Consider the following 21,994-nt stretch of genomic DNA (forward strand, 5'->3'; position numbering starts at 1 on the left):
TTGAACTCACATCTTTTGACCCGGGTACTAATGTTCTTTTTACTCTCCTCTGACTGTGAGGGAGAAGAGTATAAGCATCACCACTGCCATTTGGTAGGTGGGGAGGCCATGTCCTGCCCCAAGAACAGTGCTGGGGGAAAGGGGGGCGCTGGGGCTCCAGGAGCTCGGCCACGTGACCCGTATGGGATTTTGAGCTGGGTTCAGGATCCCTTCCTGCCAGCATGAAAGCTGACTTCCACTGGGAGGCAGACGGGTGTGCAGCTGCTCCGCTCCCTCCCTCTGCCCCCTCTGGAGGGCACCCGGGCCTTCTCCCACCACCCCCACATGCTGAGACACACTGTGGGTTTGTTGACGGTTCTCCACCGAGCAGGGGACTCACTTCTCCCTTTTGTTTGTTTTTCTCTGGACAGGTCTTCACACAACGAGCTAGAAAAGCATAGGTAAGTGCCCCAAAGTTATTTTTTTTTTATTGTGCTCTAGAATGGCTTTCCTCTCCCCAGATTTCTCTGTCTGTGTGTCCTGATGTCAGGGGAGGGGAGGGGGAGTTGGCTCGGTGGGTCCGTCCCAATGCCTTCCATCCTGCCTCTGGGCCAGCCTGGCTCCGGAGGAGGCTGTCCTGTGATGTTTCTCCTTCCACCGAGCCTGGGCAGAGCCCTCTTTCCCATCTTGGCAACCCTCCCTCAATGGCTGCTGCTTTTTTTTAAGGCCGTGTCTGTATAAATGTTTGTAGGGAAGTCAGGCTTTTTTTGGAGGGGGGGGAGAGGCCGTGGGCAAGGGACCGCTTCCGCAGAGAGAACAGAGGTGCCTGGGGCTCTGTGCTGGGATGGGCTGATGGGTTACCCAGGGTTCGAGAGAGGAGAGGAGCCGGGCTGGATGGGCCTGAGGGTCCAGCTGGTCCAGGGGCACCCCCCAGGGGGACTTGGGCTCTGCCGGGTCCCTAGCAACCTGGAAAGGCTCCAGGCGGGCAGTTGCCAGAGACCTATGAAGCAGCAACTGTGAGTCAGGCGTGTGCTGAGAGCTGGGGTACCACGATAGAAATGCAGGGCCCCTAGAAGCTTCCATTCTTCTTGAGGAAGACAACATGGATCCGTCCAAGATGGGGTCTGTTACATTCGAGCATCTCAATGGCTTCATCAGCAGAGGGAGCCTTTCTAGGAGGGACTTCAGCCAAAGGAGAGCCCTTGGTGATTTAGAGGTCTAAAGAAGGGCCTGGGTGGGCTGAGGAGTTCTGGATTTGCATAGGTGGGACTTGAACTCATATCTTTCTGCCTCACCTGTAATTTCATACACCATGTAGGGTAAAGGACACGCACACCAGGCAGTTTTGGGAGGGAGACCCCTTCAGCCAGTGCCATCCAGAAGGGCCTTCCTAAGGAGGGATTCCAGGAGACAGCTGTGGCCACAGCTGTGGGGCTGCCACGAGACGTCTCACAGCAGCCCTACAAGGGAGGTTCCATGCAAGTTTTGTTATATCTCCATTTCAGATGAGGAGATGGAGTCCCAGAGAATTGAAATACCTTTCCCAGGATTACACAGCCAATGAGTACAGAGGCTGGGATTTGAACCCAGGGAGGCCTCCTGACTCCCAACCCTGAATGGTACTTCTTGTCTCCCATCTTAGGGTTTAGAGCTGGGTGGGAGCTTGGAGATCATTCGCTTCAGTCTTTTTCTCCCCGCCATCTTGGAGATGGGAAAATGGAGGTCCAGGCCCCCTAGGCTATAAAGGTGCCCAGATCTCGGTTATGCCACAGCCCCAGACTGTGCCAGGTACGCATTTATGCAAGGCGGACTTGTTTATTGGAATGGCAGTTCATGAAACCCTCTACTAAGGCTTGGAGGAGAAACTGTTCTATCTTTGACCCACTCAAGAAATTCATAATCTTTGAGGTTTCTTCTCCATAACCCCTGTGAGGTAGGACGAGTATTAACCCTCACCTTTAAATGAGGACATAGGCTCAGAAGTTAAATCAAAAAGTTAAATGACTTGTCCAAGGTCACATAGGAGGAGCCACAGAGCCAGGCCCCAAACCCAGTTTTTTTGGCCTCTAATCTAGGGCTTCTTCAGTTTCACATCGATTCCTGATTGGGGGTGCGTCGCTGCCCATCATTCGTTTGGTTAGCATCCGGAACAGAAAACCCTGCTAGGCATGTGGGCTGATCTGAGGGTGCTGACCACCTCCCTCATCTTGGACTCTGAGCCTCTCTTTTGCCCAAGACCGTTAGCCTTTTTGTCTGCCTCATCCCGTTGAACTCGAGATGCGCTCAAAAGCCCCGTCCTTGGAAAGCAAGTGGCTTGCTGGCCCTGCTCCCCCCGCCGTATTTATTCTCATAAAGCTGGGGTTTTTTAACCCATTTAAGACTTTGCATTGATTGCTGTTACTAGATTCTTAGTGGATTTAGCTCGGCCAGTCTTTTTGAATTCCTGGCTTTATTGCCTGGCCAGATTATAGCCCGTCCTCCGAGCTTGATGTCTTGTCTCTTCGTGTTGAGGAGCACAACAGCAGCCACAGATCTCTGGAGCTCGTCGCTAAACGCTTCCTTTGAGCCATGAATGATGACTCGGGAGACTGGCCATCGGGTCCTTGTGAGTCTGCCCAAACTCGCTGGCCCACCTCTCTCCACCTTCCTCCAGAAGGAAGGCTTTTGTCAAAAGCTTTGCTCAGGGGGTCCAGTCAAACATACCTGCAGCTCTTTTCCTCCACTGGGCTGGTGACTGGCAGAAAAAGGAAATGGGGTCTGCCTGGCATGGCTCGTGCTCCATGAAGCTGTACCAGTTCTTTTTTTTAATCACCACGTCCATTTCTAGATATTTACTCATTGCTCCTTTGCTAATAGGTTCTAGAATTTTACCAGAAGTCCAAAATCAAATTATGGACCTCTAGTTTGCAGAGTCTACACCCTCTTCCCTCTTTAGTCATCTTCTTTTTGAAACAAGAAGAAATCTCTTAATGGTCTCTGAGATTCCTTGTAGCTCCAAGATTCTTTTCTTTGTCCCTCTCCACCAACTCTGTTGAGAAATGATCTCCTCTTCCCTCCACGGGCTAATACACAATATTGTACTTTCTTGTATTCTTATTCCTCTTTTCCAGAGGGAGGGGTTACTGAGGACAGGTGCCATATCCTATTGATGTGACCCCAGGAACTAGAAGTGGAGGGACCTTAGAGACCATCTAGTTCCATCCTGTCGTTTTACAGATGAATAGACTGAGGCCCGGCGTCACGTAGGTAGAAGTAATAGCTGCAAACGCAGGTCTTTGGATGCCTCTCTGTGTTTCTAGCAGAAAACGGCGACCCTGGGTGAAGAAGATGGACGCCCAGTAAAAGAGAGTAGGGAAAGAGAGAGCCGTGCGTGACCTGCCGAGACGAGTTCTCTCGTGGCTGGGCAGAAAAGGGCAGAATGGGGCGTCATCATTGGAAGGATCCCAGGGTGGAATGAAGGGCTCTAGTCGTTCATGACTGTCCCATTGATGGAGGCATTGAAGTGGTGCCTCGACAGTGACTCGTAGAGGGTGCCTGCTCGGGGGGAGCGGGGGGACTCCATCCCTCCCAGGGGCCTTCCAGCTCTGAGAGTACGGCATTCTGGGATTTATTCCCTTGAAACTTCGGGTAGACTCCGACTCTCCCTCAATGCCTACGTTGGGAATGATTTGACTTTTAATAGTGAGCATCCCTCTTGGACATTTAAACCGAAATCCAGTGACTGACAGCTTGCCCAGAAACTTCCCTAATGGGAGTTTCCCCTTTTGGGGGGCTTCTTTAGTCCTGAAGTCTGGGGGGAGGGAGGGAGGATGGTGGAAATGAAAGATGGCTTGTCTCGGTGCTTGGGGGGTGCTGTTAGTGCAGCCCTGAAAGGGAGAAGCAGAGTGACGAGTACTCGTGCCCTGAGAGCTAGGAGGCCTCGCTTTGCCACTGACGGGCTCTGGGGCCTCAGGAACAGGACCGGCCCTTTCCTCATTGTCAGATTTCCTCAGCTCACCAATGGGCATTATCTCCGTATCTGTGGTAAGGGTCAAGGATTGAACCGACCGCTCTGGGACGGCCCTCCCTCCCTCCCTCGGAGCTGGGACGTTCTAGGCTTTCATGAAAGGGGAGTGCTTGAGGGGCTCTCCAGGGCATAAAGCAGGCTCCAACCTGCTTTGGGGAAGGCAAGCTATGTCCTGTAAGGGGAAGAGGAATGGTGGGCCTGGAATTGGCGCCTTCGGGGAGAGCCCCGGCTCTGCCCCTTCTTCCCGAGGGACCCTGGCCAAGCCACTGCCCATCCCGGAGCCTCAGAGTTCTCTTCTGTAAAGTGGAGAGAACAATCCTGGGATTGCTCCCTTCAGGGACTGTCAAGGAAACCAGAAAGCACCCCAGAGAGGTAAGTTCTATCATTTGTGTGTAGAAATGGGAAGATCACTGGCTCCCCTCCCAGCCCACTAGGTGGGACCCCGGGCCTCAGTCTCCTCCTCTTTAAATGAAGGATGAGAACGACATCAGGGGTTCTTCACCTTTTAGTGTGTGGTGAACCTTTCTGGCAGTTTGGCGAAGCCAGTGGAGCCTTCTTAGAACCATGTTGTATAAAACAAAATCCTTAGGATTAGAGTAGAAACCAGTTATATCAAAATAAGATTAAATTTAATTTAAAAAAGAGAGAGAGGTGGAAAGCCCCCACGTTAAGCACTTCTGGACGAGGTGCTCTCGGGGTCCCTTTCCCCTCCAAGTCCTGCGATAGGATGCTGATGGCGGTCAGCGATGATAAGAAAGCGCACCATTTCCCAGCCACCCCCTAAGGCCTGTCCATCCTAGAGCCGTGCTGTCCGTCCCGCTTCCTTGGGAGCCTCGCCCGGGGACGTGAAGCGGACCTCCTCCTCCCCACAGGTGTTTAGTAGCTGTCTGGGGTCAAAGGGACAGCCAGCTGCCGGCCGGCCCTGGCCATTGTAGGCCCTAGGTGGGGCCAGAACACACAGTTCTGGAACTCGTGCTTCCTGGAAGGGGAGGCTCCTGGGAGAGGACCTTGTAGGGAAGAGCGTGAGCCGGGACACAGGGTTCGGGACAGAGGGCCACCTGGGGCGGGGCTAGACGTGCGTGCAGGGCTCTGTGTCCCCCCACCCGTGCTTCTGCCAAGCTCACGCTTCCTCAGGGAGCGTTGTGTGTGCTGCCTCCTCTGACCGTGCCTGCAGCGGGGAGGCCGAGAGGGCAGCAAGGGAGCCCCTTGTTCCCCGGGGGGTCCTGAGCCCAGGGGGCCCAGTGGGACCTCGGGGGAGTGGCCAGCCCTGTCCACGGCCCCTTAGGCTAAATAAGCTTTTTCCTCAAAACAACGCTGAGAGAAGTTATGTAAATCCTATATTCCCATTTTAGGAGGAGGAAACTAAGGCGGGCTTAGCAGGCAAGCCTGGTCCCTGTGGGCCGGGCTCGGCACCGCTTTTGGGGACAGAGTTCCTAGGATGGGAACAGAGAGGGGGACCACCTCGGGGAGGCCTCGGGCTCAGTGATAGTTACGGGCAGTCCGGGGCAGCCCCTCCAGACGAGGGTCCAGGCGGGGGAGCTCAGGCAGGGGCAGAGCAGGGGGGGCATCTTCATGGAGGGGCTTCTGTGTCACGGCGCTCGCTCGAGCTATGGGGGTGACAATATTTCCAGGAGCTGAGGCTTGCCCCACCCCTGAGCGCCTAAGAAATGGCATTCGCGTGAATAAGCCTTTATTGAAACACCTGCTGCGTGCTAGGCACGAGGGACGGGACGGGAAAGGAGGCCGGCGGGTCCCCACGCTGGCGCCGGGGAGAGCAGGAGAAGGAGGTGCTGAGCCGGAGCCGGCTTCCTGCGCTCACTCCCAGCCCCCCAGGACGGCTCCACGACTCCGCAGGCAGTGCCAGCCTTCTCCCAGCCGGCTCGGGCTGGCTGCGGGGCCCCGGAGCCCAGGGCAGAGTGTCCCAGGAAACCTGGGCCTGCCCCCCGGAGAGTGGCAGGACGGCTCCCCTCCTCGCTCGGAGCCTTCTCGGGTCTCTCCCAGCCAGACGTGGCTTGGGGTTCTCCCTCCACCCCTGCATGGAGGGGCAGCTGGAAGCAGAGGATGGCGAGCTCCATCCCCACGGCGGACTCTGCTCTGGGCCCAGGGCTCCCCGGGGTTCTGGCTTCTCGAGCCCGCGGCCTGGGGCCCCAAGAAAGGCCCGCGTTTGCCCAGAGTTCCACAGAAGTCCAGCGTGGGAGGCGGAGTCTTTCCATGGCCTCAGCCCGTCGCCCCAAGGCAGGGGGCCCAGCCCCAAAGGACCTTCAGAATCGCAGGCATCCCAGAACCCCGCGTCAGACCTGGCAGGGAGCCCGAGGCCAGCCCGCCGGACCCCCTCGCTCTACCCCTCTCACAGTGCCGGTGCAGTGCCGGTGCGCCTGCCGTGTCCATCCCCAGAGCAGCGCCCTTGGTTCTCCCTGCTCTTGCCTCCCCCCTCCCTGGCTCCTGTGCACGGGAACGTCTGCCTTTCGAGGTATTTCCTTAGATTGTTGCTGTTCCGGGCCTGACCTCCACCCAGGCCTGGAGGATGGCCGGGGGAGGCTCTCCCTGAGGTCCCAGGCAGCCGGGCCTGGGCTGGGGCAGAGCAGGAAAAGGCCGGGTGCGAGGACGCCACCCTCCGCCCCAGGGAGCAGGGAGTTTGCGTGGCTTATTCTGGGCCAGGAGAGTCAGGAGGCGTGGAGGCCCCGTGGAGGCCCTGTGGAGGCCCCGGCTCTGTGCCTCCGTTTGCTCCTCAGCAGACAGGCACGAGGGCCCTGCTGGCTGCTTCACAGGAGGCTGCTAGGAAAAGTCTGTATCAACCTTCAGGCTAAAGAGAGAAAGGGGAGCCGCCAACCTTCCTAAGCTGCTCTGTGAGCCTGGGCAAGGCCTTCCCCTCTTGGGGCTTCTCTGTTCCCATCACTTACGGTTTCTGCTGTGTATTGTAAGCTTTTGGAAACCGTCCGGGTGCCCACAGGGCCTGGCGCCCTCTCTTCTGGAGGAAGCACTTTCCTTTATCTGCTTCCTAGGCCTGCTGAAGTCAAACCCTGCCTAGGATTTTCCTATGTAGATGACAAAGTGATCAGTCCTGTAACCCTTGATTATCAGGGTTGTGCAAAGGCCCTTGGAGAGGACCCAGTCTGGACTCTCCTTGTATAAGAATCTCTTATAACCTCCTTGACAGAAGCAAATCAAATCATTCAGCCTTCTACTTGAGCGCTTCCAGGGACAGGAGACTCGCCACCTCCACTTAGTCAGGACCAATATCCAGTTGATCAGTTAGTATTTATTAAGCCCCAGGTGTGTACCAGACACGGGCGTTCAGTGCCTCGGTAAAGCTCACCTTTTCCTCATTGAATAGCCCCCCTTTTTTCTGGCTTTTAAGATTTACAGAGTGCTTACAGTCCTGTGAGGAAAATGGTGCAAAGATTATTCTTCTCATTTAATAGATAAGGAGATGGGGACTCTCAGAGAAGCTTCTGAAGCATTTCTAAGCCCTCAGTGTAAGGCACCCTCCCACTCACCCACATTAAAAGAAAACCCAAAGTGCCCAGGCTGCTGCTTGTCCAGCCTCCTCAGCCAAGGAAAAATGCAAACCGTATCCCCAAGGTCACCGAGCCACAAATAAGTGCTTGAACAACCTGGGTCCCCCGACTCCACGCTCGTGGGCTCCTGTGGAGTGGAACCCTAGACCCTGTGGGGCGCCTGCCAATCTCTGCATTCCCTGGGAAGCTCCCCAGATCGGAGCCTATATTCTTTTTGTATTTTTGTACCCTGGTTTGTCCCTGTCCAAAGAAGGGCCCCAGGGAAGGTTGGGGGAGGCAGGACTCTCCTGGGGGTTAGCCTGGGCAACAGTGCCTGAGGGGAGTGGGGAATGCTTCTTTAGGGGCCAAAAGCCCCGATTCATGATTCATTAAAATGATTATAAATAGGAATAATTCAAATTTCTCTAACATTTTAAGGTTTTCAAAGCACTTCCCTCACCCATTTCATGCCCATTTTATAGATGAAGAAACTGAGGTTGAGAAAGGAGAGGTTATTTGCCCAATACTGAACACACTGTGCCTGCCTACCATCCCTCCTTCTGCTGTGGAATTCTGCCTCCTTTGGGGGTATTAAATCCTTCCTGGATTCCCCTTGGCTGGTATGACCTTCTGTTCAGCCCTTTTAGAGCCCTTGAATTGCTCATTTGTGCCGGCACCGTGATGCGGCTGGGAGCTGCTGGGAGACGGGCCTGGCTCTGGGTCTTGGCTTTGGCTTCTCTTCGGTGCCCAGAAGCGATTGTGAGGTTGCCCCTTTGGGAACACGAGCGGACCTGGGCTTGGCCCGACAGGTCATGGCAGCTTCCCCGGAACTCTAGGGAGGTAGTCCTGGGTCAGCACTCTCTTAGGTTTTGTAGATGTGCAAATGGAGGGTGGGGGAGAGGACTCCACTGAGTTTGGGCCGTTTCTGGCGCCGGCGCCTCCCCTGCCCTCCTGGGCGCCGACTCTCTCTGTGGCTCTCTGGGCTGAACGTCCGGGCACAGCTGGAAGAGTTCTTTGGCTCCGATGAGGCCCGTGAACGCTCCTCGGAGGAAGGGCCGTGGGGATGGAGCCGCAGGGCAGAGCGCAGGGCAGCGGGTCCAAGCGGCAGAGAGTTTGGGGGCACGAAGCCTCCTCCCCTTCAAGATGGCCAGAAGCCCCACAGGCTGCCTCATGGAGGAGGGAGGGAGTTCCCCATCCCTGGAGATGCTTGAGTGGAGGCAGGGAGATGCCCTGCAGACTTCCCCACGGATGGAAAGAAGGAAGGATTCCGAGGGCTGCCCCCGCTGTCCGAGTCCAGAAGATGGCGGCGATTCTGGAAGGGATCAGGAGTGACCAAAGGGTGAGCCCAGAGGGCCGCCCAGGTGGGACACTCAGAAGATGCAAAGCTTCCTTGCTCTGGAGGCCCGGCTTCTAGAAGGGAGGCCGGAGGCCACTGACGGAATCTCCTCCCTTGAGTGCCTCGCTGTTCTCTCTCCCCAAAGGAGTCCTTGCCCATCCTCGGCCCTGGACGCTGCCCATGCCCGGCCCCAGGAAGGAAACAGATGGGCCTGCGCTTCCTAAGCCCAGGACACAGTGTTACGTTCCTGGGGCCCACGTGGCTGAGACACAAGTGCTGGTCCTGGGGGCTGGACAGAGGGCTTCCAGAAGCACCGAGATAAGAACGGATTCGAGTTCACGCAGAAAGCCACGGGGAGCTGGGAGGAAGCACCCTGACCTTGCTCCGTTGTTCTGGGTGACGCCATGTGTTCCCTGAGGCCAGCAGGGTTTGGGGAAAGAGCCAACTTGGAAGTCAGAAGACTCCAATTTAAATTCTGGCTCTGCCACTTAACTGTGTGACCTGGAGGAAGCCCTAGCTCTCTACGTGCCTCAGTTTCCTGATCTGTAAAATGGGGAGAATGATCCTTAAACTCTGTCTCCCAGAGAGAGGAGAGAGGAGATTGCTCGTGGTCTTAAATAAGAACCCTAGAGGGGCAGCTGGGTGGCTCAGGGGATAGAGAGCCAGGCTCAGAGATGGGAGGTCCTGGGTTCAAATCTGGCCTCAGACACTTCCTAGCTGGGTGACCCTGGGCAAGTCACTTAACCCCCTTTGCCAACCCTTTGCCCAGCCCTTGTTGTTCTTCTGCCTTGGAACCAATACATGGTATCAGTTCTAAGACAGTAGCTGAAGAGCCACAGAAACTGGCTGCGGGAGGAGACTATGACCTCTAAGGAGGCAAACTAGAATAGAGTTGGGTCAAAGCGGCAGCTTCCGGGGTCTGTGCCGAGGCCCTCTCTGCCACCTTCTGCATCCCCATTTACAGGTTGGGGGTGAGAAGTCGCCCTCGGTGCAGTTCCTCCCACCGCCTGCCTTTTTTCTGAGAGCCCCAGATTTGCCGCCAGGCAGTCTGGATGTGAGCCCAGGCTCCCTATTTTACCGTCCAGGCCTCCCGTGTTCTCATCTGTAAAAGGAGGGCATTGGACTAGCTGCCTTCCAGGCTCGTCCTCCCTCGAGTTCTGAAGGCCCTGGCCCCGGGGGGATTGGGAAGGGGGAACCTGTGGCGGCCCAGGGATTTCCCGGGGATTTCGTGTCCCCGGCCCGATAATCGAGGGTGGTGGTCTGCCTCTCCTGGGTCTCCGAGGCCCCTTCTGTCTTGAACGCTCCACGATGCCAATAGGATGCTCAGGGTCCAGCCTGTGCCCTGCAGGGCCGCCGCGGAGTGCCTCAGAGCGGGGATCCTGGAGCAGAGGGAAGAGCTCTGGGTCAGTGATCCTTAGCCTGCCCCCCTCACAGGCTGGCGATGAAGACTTGTCTAGAATGCAAGACTAGCCATGCTGCTAGGTCCGGAGAAAGAGGAAAGATTCATGAGAAGAGATGATGGATGGGACGAGGGCCCTGTCGCTCCCTTATTCCTGTACTCCAGGCCCTACTCACCTGTCTAGTTTGCTCATACGTCACCATGCTTCCCTTTCTTGAGCTCCGTCATCAGCCAAACTAGCTTTCTCTCGGTTTCTCACATTTAGGGACCCCATTTCTTCTCCCACACTTTTGTGTACCTTGTGCCTGGAGTGTGTTCCCTCCCTCCTACTTCTTAGGATCCTTAGTTCTCAGGTAGCTCCAAAGCTTCCTCCTACACAAGGCCTTTGGGGATTTTCCTCGCAGGTGCTAGGGCCTCTGCCTACTCCAAATTATTCTGTGTTCGTTATAAAAATAGAAGGACATGTGTGCTCGTTATCTCCCCTCGGGAAAATGTAAGCCCTTTGAAGGAAGAGACTTGTTTAATGGTGCTTAATCCGAGCCTCTTGGCTGATTGGTTGGGCATTAGCTCTTTCATGGGCAAAGATCTCTTCATTTTTGTCTCGGCATCAGTGCTTGGTAAACAGTAAATGTTTAATATGTGTTTTAGTTGGATTGAGTTTTATTTAAATCCTTGAAGTGCTTTTTGTGGGATAAAAGGGACAAGTGGGAGGGAACAGGGTCATCACCATTGTGAGGCCACTAGGAAAGAAGGGAAGATGGGTGAGGCAGAGAGCTTCTGTAGCACGGAGGAAGATGAGAAAATTCACATTCGATGGCCTTAATCTTCTAACATCACAGAATGCCAGAGTTAGGACGATTTTAGAAGTCATTCCCTCTGCCCCATCTAAAATACCTCTTCATAATAAGAGAGGAAGTCATCCATCTGTTGAGAGAGATGGGGGAGGAGCTGGAGGATAGAGGTGGTCAAGAGGAATGTCTGTTTACAGATAAAAATTAAACTGTAGGGTGTATATCAAAAATAGATGAAAGGGTTTTCATGCAGACTCTAGCCTCCTGGATCTAGAGCTGGAAGGGACTTCTGGGTCATCTTGGGCCACCTTCCCGTGTTGCAGAGGAGACGGAGGTCCAGACTAGGAAAGGGACTTGATTGGGTTCATTCAGCCCATTAAATGATAAGGCTAGGATTTGAACTCAGGATCCCCGATTCCAGAGCTAGGTCTTTCCCACTGTACTATCAGGCTGTGTGAGTGGGTAGTAGGCCCGTTGAGGGTGACCGTGAGATCCAGGTTGTCCTGTGGCCACTGGCTTCGTCTGGCATCGTGTCCGTGGAGGCTAGAGGGAAGCATAGCTTCGTGTCCTGTTGCCACTGGCCAATCTTGGGTGGGGGCTCCCCGCAGGGACAGCCCAGGAGATAACCCAGAAACCTCTTCTGGGAGAAAGAAGCAAAACGAAGGGGAAAACCACTGGTGCCGGGTGAAGAAAGGGACAACGTCCTGGTGTGCTCGAAGATCCTGCACGTGTGCGTGCTGCTCTCCTTTATGCAAGGGGTGGGCTACCTAGAAAAGCTCCGTCCCCTTCGTTTTAGTGAGCTCACGAGGGGAGTCAATCCATGGGCACAGAACCCTCAGGCCGAGCACGTGGCTTTGAACCGAGGAGTCTCTGCTTGCAGAATGATGGTCCCTCCAGGGCTGGCTCTGGGCTTGGCACGTAGGAGCACCGGAGCCTTCTGCCGGCTGTCTCCTGGGAGCTTCCCGTCCTCTCCTCTACGGCCTCGGCATGTGGGGCAGCTGGCCCACTTTGTGGGCTTGGGGGTCGGGAAGACCCTGCCTTGGTCACCACATGTATGGCTCTGGGCCAGTCATTAGCGGTGGGTTTCTGCTTCTCGTTCCCACTCCACCCGTCCCAATAGGTTTTGTTTCATACTTACTTGAGTAAGTACAGTGGGTGGTCCTTGCGCCCAGAGTACTGATTATGTAGTTTAAAACCCGTGGATGGAGCTCTAGCACAGGGAGGCTCTTAAGTGTTTGTGGAATGGATGAATGAATGAATGAATGAATGAATGAACAAAGGGGAGTGGAGATGGTGAGGAGACTGGCCTGAGAACATTCTTTGTCCACTTTCAGAGCGTCCGCCTCTCCTTGGAGAAGTGAGAGCCCTTAGGAAGGCTTTGGCTGGTCCAGCCGCCATGTGTTAGAGGTGGCTGGGGCCACCAGGGCTTCCAGGCTCTCTGTGAGGTCACTGCTCGGCCCCTTGGCCACTCTTGCCCTCCAGAATCCCAGCCTGAGGGCAGGCAGACCCTGTCCTTAAGGAGGGAAGGAAAGATCTCAATTGGATTCTGTTTTAGGATTGAATTTACAACGAAGCACCCACTTTCCAGCTCCCCAATCCAGAAGCCTTGAGGATGGGTGGCATTAGCCCTCATGGGAGCTGCCATTTCTATGGAACTTCTGGGTTTGTTAGCTTGCTTCATCCTCACAGCACCCTTGGGAGATGGACATTCCAAGTGTTATTGGCATCCCCATTTTCAGAAGAAGAGAAAACTAAGCGCAGAGGAAGCCAGGGAACTCGTCGGAGAAGGCCCAGCCGTTAAGTAGGGAGCAGAGCCAGAACGTGGACCAGTACAACCAGTGCACAGCCGTGTGCAGGGAGCACGGGGTGCTCTGTGCGTGAGTGCCTAGAGCAGGGGCTCACTGGACATGTCTGTGGGGTGGCCAGAGGGGCAGAGACCAGGAGGTGATGGGAGCAAGAGAAGATAATGCTGAAAAAGATTGTGGAGGGCAAAGGCCTGTGTGAGCATGGCACAGCGGATAGGACACCGGCTTGGCATCTCTGGCCTTCTCCTTTTGCTTTCTTCCCCTTTCCCTGCCTGTGTGGCCAGAGAGAATCTCTGTAGCCTTCTCTTGCCAAGCTAGAGACCCGGCGATCCAGAGTATCCTTTATATATATCCTGATGAGGGAGGGCGGAATGCTTGGTTCATCGCCCACCTGACCCATGGTCTGGGCAGTACCACAGTGTGGGGGACCCTCAGCGGCACAGACCCAAGAGGGATTGATGTCGCCCAAGAGGCCAGGAGAGTCTCTGACGTGACTGGTCGGCTGACCGATGAAGGGCAGAACCACAGCCCGAGTGGCAGAATGAAATGGTGGGCATCCGGCTTCTCTGTCCAGTCTGGTAGGACGCACTGTACTTGGCCTTCGCCAAGCTTTAAATTTAGGACTCTGGGCAGAAATTTCTGGCAGACTGTGAGGGAGGACTGTGCCCCTACCTTCCAGTGGCCTTTTCCCCTTCCTTTTCCACCCCACTCTGGTCCAATTTAGGCCCTAATGAAGTGTTAATAACTACAGCCTGATTGCTGCCCGTGATGATCCTTCCAGAGTTAGCATTCTCCTAGGAGAGCCTGACAGACAGAAAAAGCCTCCAGAGCCCTGGAGCATAGCCATTGGGCCATGTGGTCAGAGGAAGCCTCTGTGGGGCCCCTCGGACCCCACACACAGATGCCTGAAGATTCTGCCTGTTGATAGGCCACTCCTGGGCATAGGAACCCCTGACTCCAGAAACAACATACCTTGCAGGGTCAGAAGGGCTTCCTCCTTACTGGATAGGCTTGGATACTTCTGACTTGACTGTCTCCTTCAGATTCCTTTTGCCCCTCTTGTACCTCTTAGGGCTGAGATCCATCAAATGTAAGAATAATAGAAGCTTTAAAATGATAGACTCTGAACATCCCCGAGTCTGGAGTCACAGACCTTTCTTAGAATCATAGAACGTAGGGGCAGCTGGGTAGCTCAGTGGATTGAGAGGCCTAGAGATGGGAGGTCCTGGGTTCAAATCCAGCCTCAGATACTTCCCAGCTGTGTGACCCTGGGCAAGTCACTTGACCCCCATTGCCTACCCTTACCACTCTTCCACCAAGGAGCCAATACACAGAAGTTAAGGGTAAAAAAAAAAAAAAGAATCATAGAACGTAGACCTTCCGAGCAGGAAGGAGCGCCTCACCGAAGACCATTGCAGCCCGCCAGTGGAGCCCAACGTGCTTCTTGTTCTCTTCCTTCGTGCTGCCTTGGGACGGTGGGGAAGGATGGCAGTGGTGACTCCCTCCAGACCTGGGGGCCCCAGCATCTGGCACAGGGCACTGCCCGTGGCAGGTGCTTGGTGAGAGCCGCCCAGTGGAATGGAAACGGGAGGCTCGGTGAAGGCCTTTCTTCAGCATTCTGCCCCCATGATCCCCCTACCCTGGGGGAGACAGCATTTTGAACAGACTGTGTATGTGTGCCTGCCTTGGTGGCCTTTACAGTCTAACCAGGGGAAGAGAGAAGCCTCCCGTTTCCTTCTAGTCGGATGTGGGCTGGTAAATGAGCTCGTTGTTGCCTTTCTGCTCTCAGCCTGGTCCACAGTGTACCCTTAAACCCTTGTTAAATTGGATTGCCGGCATCAGAGAGGTGAGGCACCGGCCTCCTGGAGGTCTGAGGGTCAGAGGCATGCCTGGGAATGGACATGGAGAGAGAATGGAAGGGGAAGTTCTTCCAACTGGGAAGGACCCAGAGTCTGATGGGCTTGCACCATCTCTGGAGGGTCAGGGAGCCCTTCCAAGTGGGTGTTTGCCTCCTTCCCGCAAAGTTTAATGATTCTTTTGGGTGGCTCACTGGGGATGGTGGAAAGAAGGCTCCCTCCGGGACTGACAGCGAAGCTTGACGTTATTGGAAAGAATATTGTTCCGAGTCTTGGGTTAGAATCCTGGACTTTGTCTGTTATCACTAGTGCAGCATTAGGTAGAACATGTCCCATCTTTGGACTTTAGTCTCCTTTTTTGTCCTATTCCTGCTGCCTCAGGGCTTCCATCTTGCCATATTGATACTGCTACCGCCTGGTGGACCGTGTCCAGGTCAGAAGGAAGGGTGGAAGCCTTCCCTGTCACCGCCGGACTGTTGCTTCCTTGGATCAAAGTTCAGGCTGCAGCCACGGCTCTCCCTGCCCCAACCTCCCTTCTACCTTTGCTAAGACGTGCCCATCGTACCCAAGGCCCTGGCCCCCTTCTCTCCCTGCCGCTGCCAGCCCCGCTGCAAGCCCTGGTGCCTTCGGGCCTGCCGATAGGGCTGCCCGCCTCCAGGCTCTCCCCATCCCACCCTGGCCTCCAGTCAGCTGCCAGTGGTCCTCCCCTGCAGGTCCAGCCTCCATGCAGGAAGGCCCTGTTATTTCCAGGATCAAATAGGATCTTTTCTACTGGACTTGATGACCTCGTCCCTCCTCCTTTTCCAGTCATCCCAGATCTTACTCGCACATAGTCTAAGATCCCGTGGCCTGGGCCTCCCCTCTGTTTCTCCCAAAGCAGCCCATCTCCCAGCCTGCATTGGCCCCGGGCAGCCCCCTGGCCTGAATTCTCTCCCTCCTCATTCCTGGGTTCCTTCGAGTCTCAGCCAAAATCTCACCTTCTTCAGGAAGCTTTTCCCGTTCCTCTGGAACACTATGGCCTTCCCTCTGGTGGTTATTTCTGATTTTCCCCATCTATAACATGCTTCTACATAGCTGTTCACCTGTTGTCTTTGTATGTCCACAGCATGGAGAGCTTAGCCCAGTGCTTGGCACGTGGTAGGCTCTAATTAAATGTTTGTTCACTGTCCTGGCAAATTCCAGATGAGCTTAGATCTTATTCTCCAGCGTCTTTGTTCAACTTCTCAAGCTCCATCCTAGCTTTGAACATCCTGTGTCCTCTGTCCTTAAGGCCTTCCCAGCTCTAGTATTCTCTAATTCTTTGTTGCTTCCCAGAGAACTTGGAAGGATTGATAGGAAGACCATCTAGTCCTGAGGACCCTGGAAATCACCAAAACCCAATCTGAAGCCCTCCTTTTCTTCCCTCCTTGAACTAGTTGCTGTTAATCTCTACAGTTTTGCTCTTTGCCCAGCTATTCTTTAGGCATTATCTGGCCCAGCCTCCTGCCTTCAGACAGGTTAAATAGCATCATCCCCATTTTGCAGATGAGCCCAGAAAAGTTAAGTCCCTTGCCCAAAGTAGAAGAGATTCATGTTACTGGAGTTCTAGTTGCTACTTAATTACCTTTGATATTTTCTGCTTCGGGTGGTGTTTTTCTGTTTTTTTCTGCACAGAAGGCGTTTCATAGGTGGGTAGGTGGTGGTGGTTTGGGTCTCATTTGGCCCACATATCCCACTGGCACTTGACCTTTCCAGAGGTGGTGTGATATAGCAGAAAAGAGTTGAGTGGAATCCCCACATTTGAATTTTGATCGGGACCAAGTTTCTGTGCCTCTGTTTCCCACTCTGTAAGATGAGGGGGGTGGGAGTGGCTGTTCTTTGAACTCTCTTCTGGCTCCAAATCCTACAATTCTGAGGGTGGGAATGGATCCTGTAGCTCTTGGAGGTGGGGCAGGATCCAGTCAAACAAGGCTTATATAACCATTTATGTAACCAGCACCAGATGTCAGCCCAGAGGGCTCCTGGGGACTCTGGAAGTGTTCTCCAAGGGGTCTTGTCAGAGGAGAGGAAATATTCGGGAGAGAGTCTCCACCCTCCCTCTCGACTAGGGGGAAGAGAATGGATCTGGCTAGATTTCCCTTGTCTAATGGGATTCAGAAAATGCATTTCAAATGTGTTCTAGAGAAATGAAAGTATTTTCTAAAAGGAAGCTATTTCGGACTCCTTTCTGCCTGGGGGTGGGGCTCCAGTCCTCTGGGGTTTCATTCTGCTTGACTGCCTCCGAGAGCCTGGGACAAGTTTTGGAAAGTTGTTTCCCAAAGGAGAGTCCAGGAATAAGGACAAAAGGTCACCTCCATAGCCAAAGGAGCCCAGGGGTTTTCTCTTTGCTCCCTAAATTCTTCCTTCATCATAAACCCTTGATTCGTGGTTTTCAGGGAAATGGGCTCACGTACCTTCTGGGAGTCAGAGACTTGGTTCCTATCTCAGCTCTGGCCCTTGTGAGCCATGTAATTTTAGGTAGTCTCTACCTTGGTTTCCCCAACAATACAATGAGAAACCTGGATTAGAACTCTTGGGACCTTTTGCTTGACGTTCCTCGCTTTTAATCTGAAACCCAAGGAGAGAATGGGGGTGAGGACTGGCTTGGGGAGGTGATGAGGTCCTTGTCTCTGGATATCTTCAAGTGGAAGTTGGACAACAATGAGCAAGAACTGTTCCTGCTTCTGTTCCTCACAAGTATTACCTTCATTTTATAGAGGTATAAACTAAGGCTTAGAAAGGAGGCCAGAGTCGCGTGGTTAGTGAACGTGGGAATTGGGGCTCAAGTAGTTTTGGGGCTTTGAAAGGGCCTGGAGTGGTTGTCTAGCCAAGCCCAGGCCTTCCCATCCTGGGCCCAGGCTCCTTCCCTGAGTCTCCTCTCCAGAGGGCTTCCAGCAAGGGATGACCACGTCCCTCTGCTTCTCCGGGAGCGTTTGGAGGCGACTCCTGCTAGGAGCAGAAGACATAAAAGCTTACCCCGATGGGCCGGCCCTGTCCTCTAGGGGGGTGCCAGGAGCCTGCCTTGTTTACGGAGAAGCAATGGAGACTTGGCGAAATCCTGACTCGCTTCGTTCAGTCTCAGAGCCAGTCGCCAACCCCAGGCCTTCTGACTCCAGAACGGCAACGCCGACCTCCAAAGTCCCTCCGGTTCTGTGGTCTCGGAGGCTAAGGAGGGCAGCCCAGTGTGGCGGGGTGGGGGCCGGGGCCGAGGGCAGGGAGCAGACGCCCCCCTGGTGTGGCGGGACGAGCGCATGAATCGCTTGTTTCTTGGGCGGCGAGCTGGCCAAAATGGTGTGAGCTGATTTCTTCTTCCTCTGTCCGGTTTGTTTCAGACGAGCCAAACTGCGGTTGTATTTGGAACAGCTCAAGCAGCTGGTGCCCCTGGGGCCGGACAGCACCCGCCACACGACCCTCAGCCTTTTGAAAAGAGCCAGGATGCACATCAAGGTACGGAAGCACTTCCGCAGGGGGAGGCAGCGGCCTCTCGCTCTCCGGGGGGCTCTCTGCTTCGCCCTGTCACGTGGACGTCGTTGTCTCTCTTAGGGGGCCTTTGCGGCAGCCAAATGGAAGGTTTTGGGCTCAGCCAGGCGGATCTGCCTGAGCCTGTGTCCTTCAGTGAAAGCCTGACTAGCACCTCCACCTGCAGGCAGCCTCCCCGAGCGCCCGAGCCGAGCTCCCCTTTCCCAGAGCTCCTATTGCACCTCGTTCCAGGCGATGAAAAACGCAACAAAAGCCTACTGCGTGTAGACGTGGGCCTGGGGGCCGGCGGTGTGCTTGTGGCGCACGATAGCAGCAAGAGGGCACTCCGTGGGAAGCCGGGGTTCTCGGCTCCTTTGTGATCGCACACACAGTGTTTCCTGGGCCCTTAGAAAGGTCTCCAGCTCTTTCCTGTGGTTATTTAAGGCCTCGTCACCAGAGGGCTCAGTGCCCAAAGGGAGGATTTGGATACCAGTTGAACCCCAGGAGGGAAGTTTGTATATATTCCAGCTCATTAGGAGCTCCCTTACCAGGGCTTCCTTGTCATTTGAAATGGGCCTTTTCCCTTCCTGCAAGCCCCAACTCAGCTCCATGAGCCTGTCCCAGAGGGCCCAACGCCGCTCTTTCCTCTGGTAGGAATCCTTGCTGGCCTCCCTAGACAGGCTCTCCTTTTTCAAAACACATATTGCATGGATAGTCATTCAGAGTACTGCTCCGAGGATTTTCCCTCGAGGCCTCCCATTCCCCCACCAATGCTTCCTTTTGGGGTGGTGGTGATTCTTCCTTCCCAGAGGCTCCGCTAGGCCCTGCCAAGCTGGAGGGCTTTGCCTACGGGCCCAGCAGTGGCCTTGGACATCTGCCATCCAGGCAAGGACTGGCCTCTAGAAGTGTGGAGAGTCCCATTACCAGAAGGGGGCCCAGCAAGGGATGACCTATTTTTTCCCCCTCTTAATAAAACAAAGACCCAGGCAAGAAGACTACATTGGTAAAGGCAGCCTCCCCACCATCCAGTCACATCGCTTTGAAGTATGGAAATGTGACTTGGGCCCTGGGCTCGGCCCTCTGCCCTCAGGGGGCTCCCAGTGCCCTGCTTAGGTGGAACACAGGCCTGTATTGGTCATCAAGTGGGCAGTCCATAGGAGAAAGCCCACAGGATAGCCCAAGAGGCCTGGGGAGGGAGGACGCCCTCCAGGGCCCCGAGGAAAGGCTGAGCACGGAGATGGCGCCAGACCTGGGCCCTGGGGGAATGAAGGGACAGATTTCAGCCCAGAGAATTGGGAAAGGCCCGGGCAAAGGCAAGAGGGGGCCGGAGGAGGTCAGACAACCCTAAGTAGCCAATGCCATGGACCGAAGCATAGATTGACAGCAAAGAGAGTATCGTGAACTTGGGCTGGCAAGGTTCATCGGAACGAGGCTGTGCAGGGCCTTCGATGCCAGGCCAAACATTTTCTTTGAGAGGCCCCATGGAGGAGGGAGATTTGGGGTAGAGGTGTGACATGATCAGGCTTGTACATGAGGGAGATCCTCTTATTTTAAGGATGAAGGATAGATTAGAGAGGCTGGAAACAAGGAGGCCCGGTGAGAGGGGATGATGGTCATCCTGACAAAGAATGAGCCTGGAGCCCGGGCGGGGGGTCCCTGGGAGAGATACTGAAATGGGAGAAATGACAGGCTGTGGCGACCGAGGGAACCTGGAGATGAGTCATGGGGCAGGCCCTGAGAGACTGTGACGTCATTAGGGATGAGAAACTCGAGGAGCCGGGCAGGTTTAGGCAGAGGTGGGCAGGGGAGGCCGGAGGGAGATGGGGAGTTGCTGGTTACACAACGAGGCGGGGATGTCCAGCAGGCAGCTGCGGTCAGGGTAAATGGGAAATCTGACCCTGGCCTCAAGGAGTAGTTGTCGTGGTTGAATTGTTTCAGCTGTGTCCGATTCTTGGTGACCCCAGTTGGAGTTTTCTTGGCAAAGATACTGGAATGGTTTGCCATTTCCTTCCCCAGATCATTTTGCAGATGAGGAAACTAAGTGACTTGCCCAGGGTTCCACAGCTAGGGAGTGTCTGGATCTGAATTTGAACTCGGGTCTTCCTCATTCCAGGCCACCTAGCTGCCCCCAAAATATTCCCTGGCACAAATACCAGCATAGCCCAAGAATGGTGCGTGGGGATTTTATGTGACTCATTGAGTCTGAATAGAAGCCATAGAAGCCAAGGTGGCCTGTGGCTCCATGGAGAAAACGAGGCCGGGACAAGGGAAGAGAGGGGCCCCCTTCAGGTGGCCCTTCCAGCCTGCCTTTGTACTACGAGGTGCCCTATTTCGGCAGAGATAGTGATCCTTTGGAGAATGCCCAGAGAAAGGAGTGAGCTCGCAGGGCAGAGAGCCTGGAGACCAGGGTACCAGGTGCAGATTTGACCACAGCCCCATGTGAGGGGTGCAAAGGCCCTTGCCTAGATTCGTGCCTGGCCGAGCCTCCCAGAAGCCCATTTAATAGATGAGGAAACAGCGGTGCCAAGGAGGGCAGTGGCTTGTTCAGGTCCCCTGGCTGGCGAGTGCTGGCCGTTCCGAGGCTGCCGGCTCTTCCTGCCACCTGGCCCCAAAGAGAACTCGAAGGGTCATTTTTTGATCTTGGCAAGTGAAAACTCAGGGGAGAGACGCGATAGCTGGTCTGCCGGGATTTGAGTCTGGGACGGAAGGGGGGAGATGAGCGCCGGGGAGTGCCGGCTGGAAATGCAGAATTTATTTCAAGTAAAAACTTCCCAAAAGTTAGAGCTGTTCGAGCGTGGGAACGTGCTGCCTTGGGAGGTAGCAGGGGCTCATCCCGTCCTGGAGTTTGTCCTGGCCTCGGGATGCCCATCCGTTTGGTTCTCCGTCCCTCAGCACGGAGGGGCTGGGATGGGGCAGTAGCAGAGGCCTTCGCCCTTGTTGGCGTCTGAATCTCGTCTCGTCGGGGGCCCTTGCCCGGGTGCGCTTGGGAGGCTGTGGAGAGGAATGAGGGGAGCTTTAGGGCTTACAAAGGGCTCTGAGAGAGGAGCTCGTCTGATACGTGCCGGGTCGGGATGCTGTTATCGTGGCCCCCGTCACCGCTCCTCCCTGCCGCTCCTCGGGGGTTCTGTGGCATCTGGGGGCCGAAGGACTTCGGCTTTGCCTTTCCTGGCAGGATGCTGGCCTGACAGGAACCCCTGGGCCTTGCTGCTCTCCAGCATCTTAATTGCTGTGTGGTTGGTGGGGGAGGTCAGGGAGAGGAGTAGAAAAGCTGACAAGCATCTCTTTGCTTCTCAGAATGGTGGGCTCCGTCCCAAGACTTTGTTTGTCTCTTCAGGGCCTTTGATGCCCTGGCCCGAGTCAGCTGAGGGGCCCCCGGGGTGGGGCGGGAAAGAGAAGAAGAATGGCTCCGGAGGGCAGAGGGTGAGGGCCAGGTCACTGCTTCCCTGCCAATGGGCAGGGCCATGGAGCTCCACTCAGAAGAGCTGCCCCTCTTCCCCTGCCCCAGGGAGCCCAGGGGGAGAACTCAGCAGCTCAGATGTCATGGATCAGAGGTGGCCTCTCCCTGACCCCGCCACCCCGTCCCAAGGAAAGAAGGCGCTCTTTGTACCTGGCAGGTGGGGGGAGGCAGAGAAGAGAGAAAGAGGAAAGAATCTCTGCTTTGGAAGGGACCTTCGAGGCCAGCAGGCCTCCTCCTCTCGTCTCCCCAGGGAGAGGGAATGACCTTTTTCCTGGCCACGGCCAGCTCCCTCATCCGGGCCTTCTGTCCCAACAAGTGGCCATCCTGCCCTCCCTTGACCTCTAGTAGGGGGAACCCCCTACCTACTGAGGCCGCTCACCCCACTTCTGGA

The 21,994-nt window shown here is 55.2% G+C and overlaps 1 protein-coding gene across 1 annotated transcript in view; it reads left to right on the plus strand.

Annotated features, from left to right (window-relative positions):
* Nucleotides 1–200: 200 nt before the first annotated feature.
* The window catches only part of MXD4 (MAX dimerization protein 4), a 34,991-nt gene continuing 13,197 nt past the window's right edge, over nucleotides 201–21,994 (plus strand). Inside the window, exons 1-2 of the mRNA XM_044682193.1 lie at nucleotides 201–440; nucleotides 18,020–18,134. Coding sequence (XP_044538128.1) covers nucleotides 325–440; nucleotides 18,020–18,134 — 231 coding nt within the window. The 5' untranslated portion in view covers nucleotides 201–324. The remainder of the gene's footprint in view (nucleotides 441–18,019; nucleotides 18,135–21,994) is intronic.

Source organism: Gracilinanus agilis, chromosome 6, assembly GCF_016433145.1.
Source record: "Gracilinanus agilis isolate LMUSP501 chromosome 6, AgileGrace, whole genome shotgun sequence".
In the NCBI taxonomy this organism is placed as follows: Eukaryota; Metazoa; Chordata; class Mammalia; order Didelphimorphia; family Didelphidae; genus Gracilinanus; species Gracilinanus agilis.